Raw genomic sequence first — 22598 nt, 5'->3', positions numbered from 1 at the left:
TTTTCGGGTGCTCACGGGCACAACACCACCCGCTGCTGCTCTAAGTGGGGCCTACTTCCTCCATTAAACGTACTTGGTTGTCCCTACTTTCATATCGAGCATAACTAAGTACATTACAGTTAGAGCAAGCAAAAACATGTACCAAAAGTGACAGCAGTCATGGGAGGTTATCTGTTTAGAAGTGTTCGATGATCCATTAGAAAGCTAAATTTAAAACGCCTTGGGCAGGACACGTTTAAAGGGAAAGCCCCTGAACAAACAAGATCGTACGAGGGACAGCACTGAAGACACAATACATTGCAAAGACAGTAATTTGCATTATTAAATCAGCGATCAAAGTACTAAAGAAAGATGACCTCTACACTTCTACGGACTGACCCAGCAGAGCAGGTGAGCGTGGCTCCCAGACCGCCCACAGACCACCTTCCCCGAGCTGCTCCTTGGATTGAAGGGGGGGACCCAAGCGTCGCCTTCAGTCTCAGCACTCTAATTAAAACTACACTCTCTAAAGTCCATTTAAACATGCCTACTAAAAAAAAAAAAAAAAAAAAAAAAAAGTAATTTCAGACTGCTTTAAAGAACACACTGACCCTGCAGCAGTCACCGGCTCCTCTCCGCCACGGTGCCCGCGGCCAGGCTTCCCCAGGGCAGGGCTAAGCACGCAGGTCCTCCGACAGACAAAAGGAGCGAGGAGCCGCGATCTCGCATTCCTCCGCGCCCGGCGGGGCTGGGGGCGCCGGCCCCCGGCGGAGGCAAAGTCTGCTGCCCGCCCCGAACAAAGCCGCGGGGGCCAGGCCGGGGCAGGAGCGGGGGCTAACCCCAACCCAGCCGCGGGGAGCGGAACGGGGGGCAGGCGCAGCACAGCGCCTTCCTCCCCCACAGAGGGGGTCTCGCGGTGCGGCCGCCCGGCGGCGTGGGGGGCCGGGCCAGCCTGCCTCCGTCCCCCGGCCGCGGGGAGCCCTCCCGCCGACGGGCAGCGAAGGCCCGCGGGGAACAAAGGAGCGGCCGGGCGGCGGCGAGAGGCGCCCGCCCGCCCGCCGCGGGAGGGCCGCGGGGCGGCCGGGCCACCACCTCAGGCCGGGAGGGCCGGCGGAGCCTAGGCCGCGCCGGGCACACTCACCGCTGCAGCACCAGGAGGAGGGCGAGCCCTGCGGGAACTTGGCCGAGTCGGGCGCGATACAGACGCTGGAACCGAGGTGCGGGCACTCCATGGCGGGCGAGACGGCGGGCCGCGGCGGGCGGCTCCTCCCCGCGCTACAGCGACGGCGCCCCACGCACAACAGCCATCTTAGGGCCAACCTCGCGATCCGCGCGCCGGGCTTTGCAGGCAGCCGGACTCCCGTCCGCGGCCGACGACGGCCTCACCCCGCCTCCCCGCCGGGCTTTCCGAGGAGCCGGCCTCCCGTCCGGCGTTCCGCCCGCCGCGCCTTCCGCGCTGCCGCCGCCCGCTGAGGGGGCGCGAAGCCGGGGAGCGGCCGCCCGGGCTGTCCCTCCCAGCTCCGCTGCCCACACGCCTCACGGTTCTCCGCCGCAGGTTTCCGCGCCCAAGGGCGGCGCCGGGCCCAGGCTGCCCTCGGTGCTTGCGGCGTGAATCAGAGAGCGTAGCGCGGGCCACAGCAGCTGCTTGGCAGGGCCGGGGCCGCGGCCATGTCCCACCGCGCTCCTCTCACCACAGCACCAGCCCTTTGAGCGCCCGAAACTTGTGCGTGGAGAGGGAGAGGCTATGTCCGAGCAATCCGTTCCCTAAAACGCAGAGCCTGTGGCGGGTGCTGACTTCCTCGGCTGTCTTAAAAAGCTCCGTGGTCTAACTTCTCCCTAGAAACGACGCGAAATCGTAGGGATCCCGGGTGTCTGCTGATTATTTGAAAGTATCTTCACCTCATACTTTTCTTAAAGAGGTACCCGGCCTCAAATTTAGCTGGATACTGAATTTCTAACTCTATGACTGTAACCTTTAAGTGGTAATAAAAGTACAGATGTTGTATTACAGCTTTTCAAGACAGAACAATTTTATGGCTCAGCAATTTGCCTGCTTACACTGGATCAGTACAAATGTTCTACTGAAAATATTCTGTTCCTTTTCAAAGGTAGCAAATAACCTCCCACACACTGTAATACCTGGAAAAGTGTTTTTTTTTTTTTTAATCTAAGGAACTGTGATAACTTCTGCATATTGGGAATTTTTGACCTTTTCTCCTACCGTAACACGTGAGAAATATAATATTTTGCCTGTTGTGTGACCTGCACATAGACACAAAAAGCATCTATCTCAATGTATTTTTACATGGCACAGCACTACTTCACAGATTGTTTTAGAAACTTACAGTTCTGTATGGAGCTTCAGATGAGATATTTAAATACTCATATAAAAAATGCTTTGGTGGTCACAAATCTCCTTGGTAGAGATTTTCTGTTGTTCACCCCCTTTGTTCGTTTTCACCCAGTTTACAGAAGGGAGAAAAATTCAGAGCATGAAGGATTCAGTTTTCCACAGCATCAGAAACTACTTTAACTACACTCAGTGGAGTTAGTTCGTATTTCTAGCTGTGTAGTTAAAAGCAGAATTAGTTCATAGGTACCAAACTCTGACTTAAACGACTGCAAATGTTATCTTAACACATAAACCATGGAGCTTCCTCACATATCCCCCAACTTTCAAAACTCACATTTGATCCATCAGGTAAGTATGTATGTAATCAGTGTCAGTCCCAATTTATATTCTACAGGTTCTACAGAAAGCATGTATTTGTGTAGTTTTCTAGCAAATATTGTGTAGAGCAAAAATTAATTGAGAGGGCAGAATTTTAAAGTGTTTCATACAACGCAACTTTGATACACATCTAAAATTTAGTTGTACAAGTTCAAGGAGCAAATAGGTGGTCATGTTAGCATGCTAAGGGGTCCTTTTGTTTCTTCTCCACCCTTTGCCACAAAGTATAATGAAGACGTACATTAAATGAAAGCAGCAGTTTGACTGCAGTTGCTTTCTGTCTTTTCTAACCAATGCATATATTTAATTCTCTTGTCATGCTCCACCCATGCTTACACACAAACAATGAGAAAGAAACCTCAAGTGGATTTGCCCTGCTCATTTTCCTCTCTGCAGCAGTGTCAGCTGGCCTTCTCTCAGTAGTATTTTGCAGCCAGAGTAACCAAAACAGCCAGGTCTTATCTCACTGTGTGGATTATGTTAGGAGTATATTTAGTCTTTCAGAAGTAAACAACTAGTTAACAAGGATTAAATATGGTAAAATAAACAAGTTTAAATACTTTTAATTATCTACTATCATTTTATCACTCCCATTCAGGAGTTCACCGTTGATATAATATATCTGGAGACGAGAACTAATTGCTTTCCTAAGTAAACAAAACCAAGATCTGTCTCAAAAGAACAGTAGGGCCTTGCACAGTCACTGGAGTTGAACCCCTGCCAGTATGAACTATTACTAAAGGCAATGTATTGAAATCAGTAGAGGTACAGTACCATACTTTAGAACATTTTTTATAAGCATAGCCACGTTGGAAGAGTATCTTCGGGAAAGATACTAATAGATCCAAGTATAAGTCAAGAGGAGACGGCCTTCTTGTTTACCCAAGCTCCTCATGGATTTAACAGAGTAACAGTGTGAATGGGGTAGCAGAGAGGAATGAGTGTTACTATTTCAAGGGGGGGAGGGGGGGCCGTGGGAGATGTGGAGGACTAGTAGTAACTTTAAGAGAAGATGAAGATGAAATTACATGATCCTTTGCAGCAAAACTGTAATGAACATAGCAGACTATGGAAGAAAGACATCCTCAAAAATGTCTAGAGACACGAGGCCGACATACTGCTTTCTCTTACAGTTCTTTTTAGTCCAGAAGGCTGCAGACTTCTCGAAGAAAAAAAAAAAAAAGTGACTTTGGTTTATTTTAAGAGACCTTTGACCACCACCTATTACCTTTATTTTAAGATACAACTATTCAACTTGCAATAATATGCACAATGAAAAATGTCCTTTCCTCCCTGCTGTGAAGTTATTAAGACCTTCATAACAAAAGAACAAAAGGTGCTTGGAATTCCAAGTAGGTTGGGAGGGGACTGCATAACTGCTATGCACAGTATTTCCTAGAATGACAGACACCAGTTACAACTTCTCTGGGCAGCATTTAGCTGTGAAAAAATACTAAATAGAAAGTTGTCAGCTTACCGAGATGGGCCCTTCATCTTCCATCCCTGATGTTTCCTGTGTAGGAGCCAAAACCATCCACACTGTGACACCCTGTTCCTTTGCAAGATAATAATGGAGTTTTATCCCTCCTTTCATTTGTGTGTTGACATCCATTCAGTGAAACTCTTTAAACAGTGCAATTTTGTCAAATTGCCATGCCCACAGTCTTTAAATTTTTTATCTCTGGTTGCCAAGATAAATACTTAAGTAAGGATGATTCAATCTGTTAGGGAGTCATGACGCATAGCAGTTATCACACGTGAGGATGCATAAGGACAATTTAGAAGAGCAGTAAGTATATTTGTAAGGCAGCCTCTTTGCCTGCTGAAAAATAACTGATCACTAATGCAACTCTATGAACACTCAGATCTAAAAAGCGCTACTACACCAAGGGTAATTTGAAGTGTTTTCAGTGAGGCATACATGTTGGATGCAGATGAAAACTGGAGTAGAAGCTCTAGGTATATTCAGTTTGTTTTGTCAGTAAGATTTCTTGAGTACAAATCACTTGATTTGGAACTGGAGTCTCATCTCTTGCTCCCGTACTTCCCCAGATCAGAGTAATTTAGATGATAGCTAAAATAAATCCTATGGGCATGCTCATAATGTATGCAATCAGTACAGAACAGGAGCCTGCGAATTAGCATTATAAATCAGAAATTTCTATTTAATATAGCACATCACTGTCTCTACTACAACAGAGGTAGTCCACACAACATCCTCTTCTGGGATATATGTTATACATAATCATCCATCTATGCTATAGGCTCCATCTGAAAGCATCTGACCTTAAAATTTGGCCCTGAATTAGTATCTTGCATATATACTAACCATTTACAGTGCACATGATTCTTCAGCTCTGCTGTATTTCTTAGAAATAAAATCTGTGGTCTTAAATATTTGAAAACATCAACTTGTCTCCCCTGTGTGCATATTATGATATGGTCTAATGATGCAGTAGCAGAATTTTCCATGTGATCTTGGCTTCCTTCAAAATCACAAGATGAACATCACTCACTCAATGGATCAAGTGAAGAAGATTGTTGTCTTAGATGACTTCCTCATTTGCTGTAGAAATTGGAGAGCATGGAATGAAGAAGGGACAACACTGGAGAAGTGGAATGAATGCTAACCTGAAGAACTAGAATCTAATTCAGTCTCTGCCAGACAATTCTTGTGTGCCACCTGGCAAGTTATATAAACCAATTTTTGTACTAAGTTGACCTGTTTGCTTAAGTTAGAAGTCTAACCTCATCTACAGCTGAGGAAAAGAGGCCAGCTCTGTTCAGATCACACATGTTGGAGTCTTCCTGTCTCTATGGCTGAACATCCATCCTCTATTTCTAGATTAAATGCATGAAGATAGAAATAATATAATCTCCCATGGCATGTCAGAATGTGTGGAATGAGATTGGCAGATGCCCTGAACACTCAGCTGAAAAGGATATTAGCAAGACTTTTGCTCTAAACACATAAAGCAGTAAACACCTGAAAACACTACATGGCAATCCAGACCTAGTAGAAACCTGAAAGATTGGGCTTTCTCCTCTTATTTCCCAAAGGTGTAAAAGAGAACTAATCAAATATGATGGCTATAGCAATACAGACTACACAGAAACCCAACACAAGGAAATTAATTGTTTATTCAGTGCAGATGCAACTCTGAGGCAGACAACTGGCATGGAAAATTTAGACAGAAGGCATCAGAATATAGGTAAATTTTAACACAGGGTCTCAGCTAAATTAAACCTTTACTAGAGGCTGGCCTAGCAGCTCTGAGAGTTATATGCCATCTCTGCAGCAGTTAGAAGCTTAGCTGCATGCATCAGTGTATGAAAGTATACTACAGCACACTGAATACCACAAGCACATTTCCAGCAGCATGTTGTCTCATTAACAAATCTACTTCCATTTCCTGGACATCCTCTGAAAATAAAGGTCACACATTTTTCCAGTGTTTGACCATGACACCACAAGCAACTTGTTCTATAAGGTTGAAGATTCTTCTCTAAAAGGCAAGATACCCAAGATGAAGGACAAAAATTTAAAACTAGGCAAATTCCCAGAACAAGCATCTGTGACAGTGTTTAGAAGATAAAATTAAAGCATGTAAATAGGCATGACTCCCTTCAAAGCAGGTCCACGACACTTCTGTACACATACCTGGAGGGGGCGGTGTGACACAAAGTATTGTGCAAAGGTACCAGGTGGTGCCAAAGGACAGACGTGTTCTTCATTCCCTCCTCCTTACACCAACACTGTAAGAAATTACCTGAAGTTCAACTTCCAGAGGATTAATGGTTCTCTCCAGTGCTAAGGAGGGATCCCTCATTTCTTACTGAGTTGCTTCTTGTGGGGAATAACGCTAACTAGAGCAGTAGAATTGTATTAGGCTGATACAGATTTCATCAGAATAGAAAATTGCTTTGGGTTTTGTTTTGTTTTTTAAGTCTAATTCAGGTATGTATCTGAGAGTCTACTGCAAAGCTGTGTTCCCTAAAACACACAGAAAAGAGGGAAACCGGCCAAAGAAATCGCATGCTATGAAGAGGATCCATATGGGCTGGATTATGTACAAGCATGCACGCACATTCATACAGGGTTTTTTCCTCCTGTATTTCTCTGTGTGTGTGTACATATACGTATGTTTCTCTAGAAGAATGTTCCTTCACACAATGAGAACTATGGGTCAGATTCCCCAAGTGTTATGCACTGGAGCTGTTCCATTAATTTGAGCTGAGACTAGCTGAGAAGATGCCTTTGGGTGTTTCTTTCAAATTAAATCAACAGGTGGTTTCACTCTCCTTTAAGCCCATAAGTCAGAGTGGGCCAAAGGCAAAATTTGTTAATGTGCTACTGTCAGTAAAAAACATGTCCTTTTCCACTTTATGTTTGCCCAAAGAGATGGAGCATTTTATGGGCCTTGACAACATCTTGGTATCCCATGAAGTCTGTTGTAACAGATTTGATTTTCCCATTGCTAAGCATGCCTGCAAAATCCAGTGGACATTCTGGAAGGGGCACTTTGAGGTGATGCAGTCCTTTAGACCGGATGCTCCTCTGCAGGAACCAAACAGTACCTTAGTATTAAAAGCTCTCCAAAATAATCTTGTCATTTGCAACACAGTTAGGAATGCTAAGGGGGAATGCAAAAAATGGGAAATCTGCTGAAGCCTGATCTCCCAGGTGAGTGGGTTGAAATCCTGAGGACATGGATGTAGTTCACCGTATTCTGAGAGCAGTAGCTGCGGAAAAGAGAGCAGCAGTGGAAGGAAGGGAGCAGGGCAACAGACAAGCAAAGCCCTGTAGTCTTTTTACCCGAATTCCCATTTTCAACTAGAACAACAGATATGAATATGATCTCCTAGTGCTTTGATTTCTGAGAGCCTATGCTAATTTTACATCACCTTTCCAAGGATTCCAGAAGCATCTTATTGAACAAAGGCAACGCTTTAATTCTGGTTCAAGCTTTGCCTTGTCTGTACAACCATAGCTTGGTTACAATGCAAGGTATAAATAAAGGTGAATGTGACTATTCTGTGTGGTGAGTTTTTTGAACAAACCAAGAGAGATGTGAAAAATAAATGATACAAATAAACTGAATGGTTTTAGAAGTCTCCACATTCTTTTCTTAAGGTGTTATTTGTACAGATGAAGAGTTATTTTTAATTCATGCTTTAAATAAATGACTGAAAGATCTCACGTCTGGCATCTCTCAACACCAGCTTTATCAATTGTTACACTATCCTCCAGAGTCTGTTCAATAATGCAAGTGCATCAGGGTAACATCCAGCAGTATTATTTCACGTCAGTGGCATTTAGCTTTTCCTGTAATCAGTTATTTAAATTGTATATTCTATTATTTCCAAATGCAGTCTTGAAAATATAATAATGATTCTGTACTTTTGCTTAAGCTACTTTTAAGATCAGCAGGCTTTATTTCATCCTGTCTTAATCAAAATAGACCATTTTATAGCAAACATAACTAATTTCATCACAACTGAACAAGGTTTACTCACTAATTTTTGGCAAACAAGGGAACTACAGATACATTTTTTAAAAAAAATCATATACAGTTCAGTTTACACACAGTGTCAGAGCGCAGAGAACTCCCAAGCATCCCACTGAAAGAAAACCTAGTACTACCTATTTGCCTGGAAAATGTTATAGCTGAGACCAGCCTATTTGCATATCCATTCAATCAAAGAAGGGGTAATTGTTCAAAAGCACTTGAGTAATTCCAGATCCTAAAACTCACTAGTACTGTTTCTTATGTCATGTGGGGCAAAACCATAGAGGTTTCTAAGCCACAAAAATTTTATGTTTAAATGACACACAAATTTTCAATTTCACCGGTATGATTAGCTTGTTAACAAATCTAAGGAACGTAGACAATAACACAGTCACAAAAATTGAAAGAAGAATTACTCTGATGATAATCTGGGAGGATTGGGAAAAGAGTGAGATGGTACAGAATTATATTATTTCAGATAAAACCCAGGAATCAGAATGAGAAATCTATTTGCCTGTGAAAAAAAAGCGTAAAGGAAATATTGTAAAAGAAATGTTTAAATTAATTTCTAAAGTCTCATTCCAAATACTTAAAAATGGTGTGACAGTAAAGTCCTGGGATGAACTGAGTGAACTAATATGACTTTTTTCACCTCTAACATCTGTTATTATATCTACATGTATATATCTATTATATCTGTGGAATATTACCACAGTAGAAGTATCATATGTATCTGTGAACTGCAACTGTACACAAATGGTATCATTTTTCCCTCTACATTAAACAAGACTGTTGATAGCCAAAATACTCTATGAGCTGTTTTTGCCTCTTTGTTTGCTGTAAGCTACAAAGGCATCCTACCTGTCTCTCTGCTGCACATACTTGCTTCTAGTTTTGTACAAAGAATTTTGTACTGTACTGTGCACATATTAGATCTTGGTTCTACTTTACTGACCACGAAGAACTGTAAATATTAACACAAAAGGTGCCAATGTCTCAGAGCATTTCGATTCTGAAGTGATTTGACTCCAAAGCAAAGTATCCCTGGGAAAAACCTGCCATTGTACACAAAGACAGTATATACACTTCACTGATAACTGAGTTAAATGAGACTTGTGTCAGCTCACAAATGGCAGCATTTTATCCTGACTGGAGATCAGCTTATTAGGAGAGAAATAGGAATTTTCTTGCCACATCACTAGCATTATATTATTTGTTACTGTTATTCTTCAGGCTCAGTTATTCACAACACTGAGTAGCAATCTTAATGGTGAAAAAGGAGACTGTTGGTTCAGATTCCTTTTCCTCACTCCCTTTGCTTAACATCTGCTAATTCAAGGACTGAACAAGGCCTTCTGAAATTTTTCTGTTTTAGCTGCAACTTGAAACTGAGATGGTAGAGTGAGAGGGAGATATTCAGCTTGTTCTGAAATAAGAAGCCAGCAGGACACCCTATGAGCAGTACTAGATCTTTCAAAACAGTCGGGCTAAGCTCCAAACACCGAACTGGTTTACTCATTATAGCAAAATGTGAATATGCCAATGGCCATTCAACGCTGTAATCAAAGAGCTTCTATGTACCCCTGACACAGATAGCCCTGAATTTTGAAGAACAGAGATGTAGCTGAGTTTTTTGTGATTTTGACTTGCTTCATACTAATGGTCAACACTTAAATACATTTTTAATCATTTAAATGCATGGCATTTTGTAGATGGGGAGGATCAGGAAGTTAGTACATAGCATGATACAATTCACATTCAAGAAAACTATCTGAAGACCTTTTACAGAATTTTAAATCTGCAATGCCTATTTTTTTTTTTCTCTCAGAGCCTTGCACAATTAGACTCAATATAACTACAACAGCTATTTAAAAATATCTACAGGTCTACATTACTACTTCTCTACCTGCTAGACTCCAGAATTTACCCAGGCTGATTTCTCTAATGCCTGTGTGGCCAGGAATTTATGGTGCACCATGAAAAATGATTTATCGGCACTCCCTCAGAAAGTGCTTAGTAACTCATCCACGCTCACATAATGCAACCGTCCCCAACTCACTGTGACACTGTACCACGTTAACATGCATTTCTTTATGTTCTGAGACCTGTGTGTCTAAAAGAATCTAAGGTGACACATAACACCAGTCAAACCTTTCATTACTATGATTCCCTTTTGTTAAAATTGTGCTTTAATAGCAGGGACCAGAATAGATGTTCCAGTCAGTAAATGAGTAAGCTTGGTAAGACCTGCTGCATTTTGTGGTCCCTCCTTGCCCCATCACTAGTCACTTACAGATAGTTAAGCAGCAGCAACAGAACTACATTCTGATGTATTCGCCAATTCATATATCAACATCATTCCGTGTTTCATTTGAACCACTTCTCATGGTTCAAACATACAAGCCATGTAAAATAGGCTAAAACCAGATGACTACTCATCCTCTATTCCTACTGCATGTTAGCTCAGTTTTGTAAAATAGCAAACAGCTGGAAAAATTATCTTTCATTAAATTATTACTGTTTCATTAGAAGATCACTTTGAATGTTCCATCGTATCCTAAAAATTACTGAAGCCTAGGCAATGTGAGACTTCATTGCTGTACTGTCTCTACCTTAAGCATAGTATTTAAAGCAGGTAGAGACTGCCAGGCCTGCAGTTAGAGAACAATGAGATTTTACTTTTGTAAACATGACTGAGTATCCAAGCCCAAGAAATTATTAAACTTGTGTGGTGTGTAGTGTAGTTTAAAAAAAGGGCTTTTAATTCAGGACATCAAATTCTCCTTTGCCCTCACTTAATGCCAATCCATGCAAGCCCAAGGGAAAATGGCAGGTTCAACATCTTCCAGGTACGTATGGGCCAAAACTTCGAAGTACAGGTTAACCAAGACATGCTTGCTGAATGTAGGATAATTTTCTTCTGATGGGTAAATGTAACAGCTGTAGTAGATCAAAAAACTGATCTAAATAGCCTGAGCATTTAGGTACTCATAAGCATGACACGTAATCATAAATCTTGACCCCTGATTCAGGTCTTAAGTGTTACACCATTGCTATCAGTATTTCTGCATGAAGGTAAAGCTTCTCATTACAGACTTCCTCTAAGGAAACAGAGGTTAACAAGTCTGACATCTCACTACAGCTTCTCATCTGCATAGACCACACTCCATTTTGCCATTTCCAGGATGAGAGGCTGGGACGGAGCCACTCCAGACATGAAGACAGGAAGGAAAGAAACGAGCCTGAAAACAGCAACTTCAGTTGCTGGACTGCTGATCAGTCTGACTCCAAAGTTTGCTATATGCATCCTGTCTCCTTCTGCCTGAACATCAACCATATCCACAGCCAGACTGGTTGTTTATAGTTGTGGTATAGGCATTTCTGCTGCCAGCAGGCTGCTATTCCAGAAGGCTAATTTTACTAATGTCTAGAGTCAACCCTGGCTGTTACTGACAGAAAGAGAACTGGTATATCACCTTGTCATGTGGGAAAATCAGCAGATGTTGTTGATGGGTCTATAAAACCATTAGCAATATGAAACCGCACTGTATCTATGTACAAGCAAGCTAAGACTCAGGACTACCTGCAGACTTTACTTTTTCCTCCAAGTATGTGTACTGTGTACTTTGTGTATGTGTTGTGGGCAACTGCTGCTTATATTGTTTGCAAATTATTCTGTTCTCATAGAGACCTACAGAATTTTCAGAGTTTTAGCAGCTTGAGGTTACATTCACTTAGCTAGCTGCAAGTCGTCAGGGGCTGTGAAGATGCATCACTCAGGGCTGAAATTGAAAGTGAAATTAAAAATCCATATGACTTACTATCACCTGCACAGATTTGTGCAGCTACTGTGGAAAAACTCTTCATGCGTTGCTCTTTAGTGAAGAAGCCATTCTCATTCCCAGCAGCACCTCTTTGAGCAAGTGGTTTGCAGCAGGTCACGATTCTGTAATAAGACAGGCTATTCAGGAATGCTTACAATCTACAGTGCTGAGTTATGCTGGTCTTTTTTTACCCTATTTGCTATGATAATGTGTTTATCGCTGAGTATGAAATATCACGTTGCAGCTCTGGACACAAGACTGTTGCAGTAAACAAGCTGGTGGGAGAACTCCAACAGCCCCATGTTCCAGGGGCTGCATGAAAAATCCCCTTGTGGGGAGTTTTCAAGCCAGCAGCTGCACCACGAGTACATTGCCTTCCCAGGGAGATTACGGGCCAAAAGATGTGGACTCCCTGCATTCCTGGATAACAGTTAATACTTTTAAAGATTTTTGGAACATAATACTCAAATATAAGCAGAATACACTTCATTTACAACATACCCATTTTTCATGCCTTCATGTAAAGAACTGGCCCCTATTTCCCTCATCCCTCTCCCTCTTCCCCCAGCCCTGGCTCCCTGGCTTCTGCAGTCACTATTAAGAGATTTACATTTCTGGAAAACTACAACACTGACTTCTTTCACATTGGCTTTTAAATCAATATATGAATAGCAAAGTGTTTACCAGCAAGACAAACCAGGCAAGCTTTTTATGTCTCCAAAACTAACAATATACTCCTTGGAGCACAGCTTGCCCTGAGTTTCTGCACAAGCAGAGCTCATTCTGCAAGCACAACATGAGGAGACAGCTATTTTAATCATCCTGTAGTTGCTTAAGCATAGGTTCTCCTGTTGATTTAGAACAGTCGCAACCCAGAACACTAAGCCATAAATACATCTGGAGCTGAGGCTGAAGAAGAGTTAACATTAATCTCTCTAGTTTTATTTTTAAATATACCTTTAGATCTTTGATGTGTAGCAGACATCAATGATTCACTCCAGACAACTTAAAGATATTTTGGAAAAAGCTGTAAAGCGAGTTTTTGAGTTGGTTTGTTTTTTTTTTTTTTCCATTCACAAGCAGACTTGGCTTAGGTATTTGTTTTTGATTTGTCATAGGAGGAAAACTAGAGTTGCATAGAAGTTAATGAGCACATCACATCCCTCAGCCACGTTGACACTCCAAGAGAAACGAAAGGACTTCTGGTCTGACTCTAGCCATCCATCCTGTGCTGATGAAGCTAGTGGAGTCGTGACAAGGGACCTTTGCATTCATCCCCTCTGCAGCAGCATCAACTGCAGTGGACCTCTATGCTCAGAGCAGAGAGCACAACTGCACCAGTGGAAGGAGGAAACTGAGCAGTGAGGCCACTTTTTCAAACTTCCCCAGTTCATACTGCTTTATGGGTCTGGCTGGCTGCAAAGTGGGAAGTATGCAGCATCTACAGATATTTACAAAGATGCAGAGACAGAAATTAAGCAGAAAGAAGTCAGCCATGCAGTCAGAATCAGAAACTGAAATCCAACATGGGGACTCCCAGTACCCTTTCCAGATCACTCCTACCTTGCCAGTTTAGGACCTAGACAAGGCCAGAACTGACAATGTAAGTATCTGAATGCCTCTATCTTGCCTATAGCAAGACTCCTTCAGAGTCTCACATTTAAGCTCTTGAACCAACACCATGACCGTGTGTGTGGTGAATGAAACAGATGGAGCAAAGGCCAGCAACAAAAATGATTCTGTTATTCTGAGGAGTATTTCTGGCAGGATCCAGCAGTGTGAAGCAATGAGGAGAAAGCTGTGTTCCATCTTTAGCAGAATGCCTCACTTTGCTGTACTCTGCTTCTTGACTTGTTTGCTTGAGCCTTTTTTTAACCACACTTTTGGGCTTCCATGTGTGTGCAGACAGGACAAATATAATGACTCACAAGTGTATACCTATTATTTAGTTGTTATATAAAGCCCACTTGAGAGCACCATGAATTTACATTTTAGTTTTGCTGGAAACTTTTGCTGGAAAATTGTTCTGGTCTGTTGCCACCTTGCAGGGATCGTTTCTCATCCCCCACACACAAGCAAATACTCAACATGTTTTTAAATGAGTACAGAGAAACCCTGTTAGTCACAGCAGTGACCACAGAAAATGTTTTGGCTTTGACATTCTTTTCTTATTTCATACAGCTAGGTAACCTCTCATAATGTAGGATACCATTGGAGCTTTTCATGTGGTGGCGGGGTCACCATCCTGGCAGGTGACAAGGAAATTTGTTGGAGCCTATTTTAGATACCAATTCTTGTTGCACATCGTTCATACAGTCATCACTTCTCCTCCATTCCCCCATTCAGTGACCTAGGTCCTCAGCTCCACTCTGATGACGGGGCAAGATATGAGTCCCTAATAAAGTGGAACCTAGGACAGGCTGATAAATCAAAGACTGTAATGAAAAAAAGTGAGGGATCTTTCTCTAGAAGTGTAATGCCATTATTCAGATAAATGCAACAGATAAAGAGAACTAACATTTAATGCTCCTCCTCTATTTGCCTTACAAACATCACTTTAATATGCTTCAGAGTATAGTCACAGTGAAATATTCTTGACTTTCTGCCCCATCATTATTGCTCAGTCAGTACCACAATGCAGCATCTCAGAAGAGATACTGCTCTGAGCCTGAGACCAAAACAAGATGCCTCTGCTTTACACAGGGCTCTGCAAATTCATGTATCTCCATACATCAAGCTGGAAAAAGAGAGGTACTGTGAGTGAGCTCCCCTCCCTTCTGCCCCCAGCAATGAGTTGCATACCAGAAACATCTGCGTAACATAGAGCACCTCTGCTTTCTTTTTTCAGAGGAAACTAAATGATTATGCCCAACACTCCTGCCAAAATCTCATATTATTTTCTGGAAATTCTGCAAAGAATCTGGTATCCTACTGAGGTGTGCTGGAGGTGGGGAAAGAGGTGGCCTGGAGAATGCACCGATGCAGTAAACAGGAAGCAGAAGGGTGGGCATGTGGCACCCCAGCCCTTGAGTTACCAACAGTTGGCATTGTAATGACCAGCTCAAGCTCATTAAAGGACCTTCTCGTTGAATTACTGGCAGAGAAGCAGGGAGGCACTCTGCTGTGCAGAGTGCTGATTCCCTGGCCACATCTTCAAAGCCCAGGATCCTCAACAGACTGGCTGCCCTATTAGGGATGGGCTACATTTGGTTTAAGATGACCAGTTCTGTCCTCAGTATTCGCCATCTACATCTAGGCCTTCAGCAAATCTCACATCTTCCTGTTCTCTTTGACAAACCCTAAAAAGTCAAACATTGCAGGGACATAGCACAATATTAAAACACAGAGTTAAATAGTCATGACGCAGGCTGAATGGCCTGTCTGCAGAGCTCATTTCCCTTCTGCCAGTTCCCTCTACCCTTGCAGTTCACTGTTCCTAGAAGGTTGAATGGGTTTAGAAACTAACAGTGTATTCAAAAAGGAATACTTTGACTAGCAAAGGCTAGAGAGGCTATTATAAATACTTACTATTTTCAGGCAAAAAACAATTCCAAATATTGTTTACTGAAAATAGACAGTCAGCAGTTTTCCACAATCTTTGGGAAACTCCACAGCCCCACTACAGAATCCTGCTGTCCTAGGGAACAACGCACCTAGGACCAGTGTCGGTCACACCCCTGAATGGGCTCTGGGAACTCACTCCCATACAAGGTAATCCTCAAGTCCTAAAAGTTATATAGAATAAACCATGCCCTTGCAGAGGAGACAGCAACCATGGCCAGTCCCTCACCTACAGTTCATTATAAAGCAGCTTATCTACCTCATCCCTGTGACCGAGAACGGAGTCATATTTTCTATTACCACCAAAAAGCTTATTGTTCAGCTCTGTATATACTCAGTTTCTCATTCATTGCATATATTCTCCACATGCAACTAAGCAGGTACTTGGCAGGTCTTTTTCTCAGAAACCAAATGTAATGCCTTGAAATTAACTGTCAGTATATTTGGACTTTTGACTCACATGCATGCCAAGATTAGAAATATTTCTAACTGGTTATAGTTACAGCCACTGTAAATACAGCATTCAGTCTGCTCCTTTTATGGGTGCTGCTTAACCTATTCTAAGCACCACAGTTTAGTCTAATGTTTAAACATAAGCTGAGTTTTCCCAACAGCTGCGACCTGAAGCCAAGCTGCTGTGCAGTGATGTTTTACTGTAATACGTTAAATTCAACCCAGCAATTCAAGAGAAATGAATCCTTCTGAAAACATACCCTGAACAAACCACCATATGCACTCAGAAGGAGCTTTAGTTCTGTGCCTGATGTGATCTTACATGCCATGCCCCAGTAAATCTGTGTGAGAGCTGACTTCAGGGAAGACAGGCTCTAAATCTGAATACTAGTTTGAACAGTATTCACTCTGAACAGTGATTTGAATTTGTGCAAGTGGCCACACACAGTAGTACCTGGCCTTCTCATACAGGAAATCCCAGAGTACTGCTCTGCTCAGCCTAACAGTTCCCAGCCCATTTAGCATAGTTCAGAACACGTAAGAACCCCTGAACTTGACTTCACTGGGCTATTCTGCCATAGCAGAAATTTCTTCCATAAGGGCATAATATTTGGGGGAGGGCAAATGGAAAATGACTAACATATAGGGAATGTCAGAGAAGTGGAATATAATTTAGAGGGCAGGGCATTGAATTTATGAATTCCTGCTCTAACTCTATGGCTTGTAATGATCAGTGATCAGTATTTTGGTTTTGTGCATCATCCCCAATATGAAGGATTTTTTTAGAAGTAGTTCTTGCCTTCCAAACTTGCTGATGTAATGAAAATGAGGCAAGAACAAAATAAAAACACATCAGAAAAAAACCTACCATTATGCACTGTGCCTCAGGATGCACATTCGGTGCCTTTGCCAAGAAAGAGAAGGTCATGTACTGTCCTCAGTTTATCTACTAATGCAAGGTTCACTCCAAAGCCTGATCTCTGCCAATAAGGACTTAATATGCATTTATCTTTAATAGCTAGCTAACTAGTAATGATTTTGTATCTTGATGTATTCCTTCAAAAAAATTAAATGGATATGTCCATGTTCTCCTAATTATTACATATTACGTATTCTTATTATGATACACCCAAAATATTATTAACAAGATGTGTTTTTAAGGGCTCTCTCTCATATACATTTTTTTCTGGGATCTCTTTGTCCTCATCTAGTGATTCATAAGGTGCAAGTCCTAGTTCTACAGCCAAGAATACTAAATACTAATTTCCAGGGATGAAGTTATAGCTATCCCCAGTTCCCACTTTTCAAATGCCTTTTGAAGAATCATCTGATGCCAGCAAGACCTAAGTTTTGGAACAGAGCAAAACATCTGCTGTTTCTGCAGGCTAATGGTTTGTCAGTGGAAAACAAATGCAAGACTCAAAATTAATTTCTGAGACTTCCACTAAAATTCCTTTTTGTCCCCACTGAAGTGCTTACGGGTTTAATTTTTAAGTAAGTGTCACACTGAACTGCATGCAGACATACATATGCCTGTGCAACACTAAGCCATAGGATTCAAGCCACAAAAGTGTAACTGTAGAAACTATGGCACTTGAGCTTAGAAGGCACAAAACAGACCTATGATCTAATCTGAGTAAGCTGTGGATCTCCAACAGAGCTATCGCGTGGCTGCTCCTGTGTCTCCAGCCCCTTCCTGCCTGGCTGGTTGTGCCTCATCAACAAAAATCAGAATTCAGCTCCATGAAATTGAGGTATGTACATTCAGGGCTTTGGGTTAGTCTCTCCTGAATTTAACGGACCACAAGCCCCTCCAGCTCACTTGGATATGCTCTTGTGGCCAAACGTAAGTGAGGTTCAGGCCTTCACACTAGGAAGGCAGGCAGAACTAGGACAGTCATACATGACAACTGACAGTACACAATCCACCATTTCCATCCATTATTGCATCTACCAATTCTGCTGTTCTCCCTCCTTCCCTTGTTCCTTGGTAACCCTCAGCATATTATTTTGTACCTCTAAACTGTTCATTAAACTGTACCAAGTAGTTCAGCAGCTGTCTCAGTTTTTATAAGAAAAGAACTTGGTTATCACGAATTGCTTCTGCCAGTCTTGGATCACCTGTAAGGAGCACTCGTAACCAGCCCTGAGACTGGAGCCAACTGGTACAGGATAGTCCTATGGGTTTCACCTTGCCTGTGCGCAACATTGCAAGAAGGCATTCCTAGCACTTAAGTTTGGCTGTGAAAGGCAGACGGGCAATACCTAGTAGCATTAACTATTCTCAGCTTCATATGCATGTCAAACAACTAACTGAAAGTATGTAATCTTTCAGTAGGATAGATATGATATAGGCAAAGATAGTGAACATTTTCCTGCATTGTGTAGTAATTTAGAAATGTAATTCTGAAAGACTGAAAGGCCTGAAGGAAGATCATGTCAAGAAAACAAGGAACTTAACTGACATCAAAATACTACTCATAAAATCCCCTAACTTGGAAATGGCCAGTTTAACAACAGAGTGACCTTTCCAGGGCAGCCAGTGTCAAAAAGAAAACAATAAATATTGAATCTCTGAACAACCAGTTTTATCTACACAGCTAGAGACTACGAGGGGATGGAGTTAATGGCAGTATGCACTAACATTTCAAACACAGACATCAAGGTTTGTATTCCAGCATAGCTCAAACGTGAAAATGGTACTCATATTAAAGACTTCTGTCTTGGGCCACTGATGCAAACTGCCTGACACCTAAGACTCCTCAACGACTGTTAAGGTTTCTGAGACAACTAAACTATATCTGCCTGTCCATGCTGTGACCTTGGTCTCCAAAATTCCTCAGACAGTCCTGAGGTTAGACCTTTGGCTTATACACAGCAAGTTACCAGTAAACCAGCATGGGTTTCTATCTTTTGTGCCACACAGCAGGCTGCAATGGCACCTTGTGCCCTCCCACTCTCACTGGGCCTCATTGCCAGCTGCCACACCAACACCCACCAGCCTCACAGAACCTGGGGGCAGATGGGTGAGAACCCACTAGATGGCACTACGACCCAGACTGATTTTAGTTATTGCAGACATTGAGTTGATGTCTTATTTTGGATCCAACTGATCTTCTTGTTTTCTTTCTGTTTACAGTATGCACGGTGCCTCATAAAGAATCTGGTTGTTATGGCCACTTATCCATATCTTTGCTAAAACGTTTTTTAAAGAAAAATACCCATGCAGTATCAGCATCCCCCCTGACCTTTGACACTGCTTACATCAAAGCTTTCTTTTCCATTTTATATCAGCTTCATCTTTGAAGCTAAACACACCGGGAAGAGGGAGTGAGGGTGGTCAGTCAAATCATCAAAAAATTTTCAAGTGAAAACTCCAAATGTGCTCTCTTATGAGAATGCGACATCTCATCCATGTAATGGGCAGGGAGTATCAAATATTCAGTGTCACTTGTGCATACTGACTGATCAGCATCCAGGCTAACTAGCTTGCAATAAGATAAACAAAAAACATTCCCATTAACTTTTCAGAGAGCTCTAATAGACACTAAAAGTTAACTGTCATATACCTGCTCATCAACTCATGTGTTGACACTCCTTCAAGAACATCTGAAAGCCCACATTCCCAGTCTGATTTCCTGCTAGAATAGATGACTCTTCATTTCATTCCTGCATAACTGGGATGATATGACCCTTTACCATGCTCTAGCATGGGAGGCACTTTAGGAATTAATTTGCAAAAAAAATCCGCAAGATATAACAAGGTATATATAGTAATGGCTGTACAACATCCATTCCATTGGAAAACACAACAGGGCAAAGCACAGTGAAGATAGGAAAGAAACAAAAGAAATTTTGTCTGAGCATGTGTTGAATGACGCTGTCAAAACTGCAAGCAAGGCCAAAACAATCATAAAGACACATAATTCCTTGCAATCTGGAATTGCCTGAAGTGTATCGGCTTCATTTCCTTTTTCCAAAATTCTTGAGTCCACCATTGTCAAATGTGTCCATTTGACAATGGCAGAGTTTGATTTACTAAATAAATTTTCCCAATTTGTGTGTCAGAAATATGGCTATTCCTGGCAGCCTTGAATCTCAACTGCAGAGATAATTTCACTTTTTCCATATAGTTGGGAAAAACTGATATTCTGGCTCATTTATAATATGGACAGCTTTCATAAAAAGACACCCTATTTTGTATATTGTGTAGTCATTAAAGGTCTATTGACTTATTGCAAATGGCGACAGCATCACTTGTTATCTACATTTTTCATTTCTTTCTCCTGTGTCTTGTTCTCATACCTATTGTGATCACAGTAAAGGGCATTGCCGTGATGAAGTAATTCTTGGAATAACAAATAAAAACAGAGTATTTATTAAACCAAAAATGAAGGACAAATTAGAAAACATGAGCTAATAGGAAGTAGCTTCCCAATTTGGGAGCCAAGTGTCATTGTTGTGCCTTTCAATCCGCACTTGGAGTTTGGAGTTTGTTCTGTGTGTGGTGTGTTATGGGCTGGACAACATGAATACGTGGGGGATGGGTAGATGTTGAGGAGAGAAGCAATGTGGACTTGAGAGGTCAGATGAGCAGAGTTCAAATGAGATGAAAACCAACTGCTAGCAACCTAAAATTTCTTAAAGATAGAATAAAATGGCAAGCCCTGTGTGGTTTGTGCAGAATACAAACAGGTAACTGTGTCAGGGAGCTTTATTTTTTTCTTTTCCTGTGGCTTGTATTTTACAAGCAAAGAGCTTGCTATCCAGATGGCCTTGAAAGCACAAGCACTGCCTGAAACTCCTCCCAAGGATGTGAAGCCAAACTATAGCAGAAACTGGGAAAGGAGAGGTGTAGACTGAAAATGCAAAATAGAGCGGACTGAGATTCTAAGAATCAAAACATACTTCAGCATCGTGAACTTTTCAAGAACACTGACAGAAAAGAGGAAGGAAAGAGATAGGAAAACACAGTTTGGCAGATAGCTCAGTCCACACCCTCCTACACAACAGGGTCTTTTTGCAGAGGAAGTAATTTTCAACTGTAATTGATACCAGCCTTAGCAGCTTGTCAGACAGGTTGCCAGTTATGTGAATACTGATGACAAAACAATTTCTTCTACAGAAACATATAAAATTGTATCTCTAAACTTCTGGCAGGTTAGGGAAGGTCCCGCGTGCACCAACAACTATGCTGATAGCCCCCATGCTTCAACACACTCAGCATGCCCCTCTGTACAAACATGGTAGACAGCATCCCTCTTTTTTGGACAAGGGCACTTAAAAAGCCATGTTAAAAACATCTTCACTATAGCTCAGGCACTCTCCCTCTAGATCACATCTGTCTGAACCAAAACAAGCAGAATTACAATCTAGGTTTACAAAATACTAAGGAGAAGTATGAGAGACAGCTCAACAGCTGCTTTCTAGAAGGCTACAAGACACTCCATTAGTGGCTGCTGCTCCCTGCAGCCTGCCTCTTGCCTAGCCTGGGAGGACAGGGCTACAGATGAACAGCAGCAACAAGACAGAATCATGCTCTACAGCAGGTTCCTACCTTGGATCTAGGCAGAAGTGAGCCATGCTCCAATCAACTTCCCTTTCCCTTTATCAGCCTCATAAATGACAGTGGGTAAAAATAAACAAGTTTAATAATATTGAGCAATTAAACAGCAGCTGATAAATAAAGAAGCTAAAAATAAAGTTTGACCAATCAAAACTAATACCTACTGTTTACTGTAACAAAGCTGTTACTGAGGTGTAGTAAGCAGTTAATAGTAAGTAATAATGTACTCAACTAAAACCAATCCCACCTTCCACTTCTCAGCTATCCATGGTGCACTAGGTTTAAGATGTTATTCCTCTGTCACCTTCAGACAAGGACATTAACTTGTACCCTGTGTGCTCCTCTTTACCCCTCTCCATACATGTCCCGAACATAACATTAGACTCTGGGGCTGTTTCTTAATTAATTTTCATTCCTCCCTGCTTCATGTGTTCTCATGGTTCCAAAAGCTTTCAGCTTAAAAAAAAAAACAAAAAAAAAAAAACAAAAAAACCCCCACCTTCCTGACAAGTTGGACAGTTTTCATGGGAAGTGTCCATGGTCCCGCTGAGTTATTAGCAGTCTCACACAGAGCCTCACTTCTCTTCCCCTCCCTCCAGACCTCACAGTGGCCCATTATGCTAAATCACACTGATCCAAAAACGGGAGTTGAGGGAGACATTCTGAAATAGCCTAGAAAAACCCTACTGTGGCATGGCCCATAGCAGGACAGAGGCTTTAAGCACTTGCATCTCTGCTAAATAATTTCTGAAGTTCCACGTTTAAATTGCCTCTCTAAGTCCTGGAGTCTGCCCTGTGAGGAGCTCACTAAAACTGAGGTAATGAAGGATATGATCAGTTTTCTGAGGGTGCTGTGACCTAGAGGCAGGTCTGATTACATCATTTGTTTTGGGTTGAGTCTCAGGAGCTTTATAAAAAGCAGTCCTAAAAGGAAGGAGAGAGACAAGGAGAGAGAAGGGCAATAACTCATTAGC

General features: G+C 42.0%; 1 protein-coding gene across 5 annotated transcripts in view; it reads right to left on the bottom strand.

The window, feature by feature from the left end:
* USP3 (ubiquitin specific peptidase 3) overlaps positions 1 to 22598 on the bottom strand; it is a 104127-nt gene that overhangs the window by 45912 nt on the left and 35617 nt on the right. For 2 of the 5 annotated variants that reach the window (XM_032990207.2, XM_042803733.1), the window contains one exon: positions 12042 to 12166. The exons of 1 other annotated variant lie outside the window; for it this stretch is intronic. In XM_032990207.2, the coding sequence (XP_032846098.1) occupies positions 12042 to 12087 (46 nt within the window). In that variant the 5' untranslated portion in view covers positions 12088 to 12166. Of the gene's footprint in view, positions 1 to 590; positions 837 to 1120; positions 2084 to 12041; positions 12167 to 22598 lie in introns of those variants that run through there. 2 more of the 5 variants (XM_042803732.1, XM_032990209.2) reach the window with 2 other exon arrangements.

Source organism: Tyto alba, unplaced genomic scaffold (genome assembly GCF_018691265.1).
Source record: "Tyto alba isolate M040663 unplaced genomic scaffold, T.alba_DEE_v4.0 Super-Scaffold_41, whole genome shotgun sequence".
Classification (NCBI taxonomy): domain Eukaryota; kingdom Metazoa; phylum Chordata; class Aves; order Strigiformes; family Tytonidae; genus Tyto; species Tyto alba.
The sequence above is the reverse complement of the archived record's forward strand: the minus strand, read 5'-3'. Positions and strand labels throughout refer to the sequence as shown.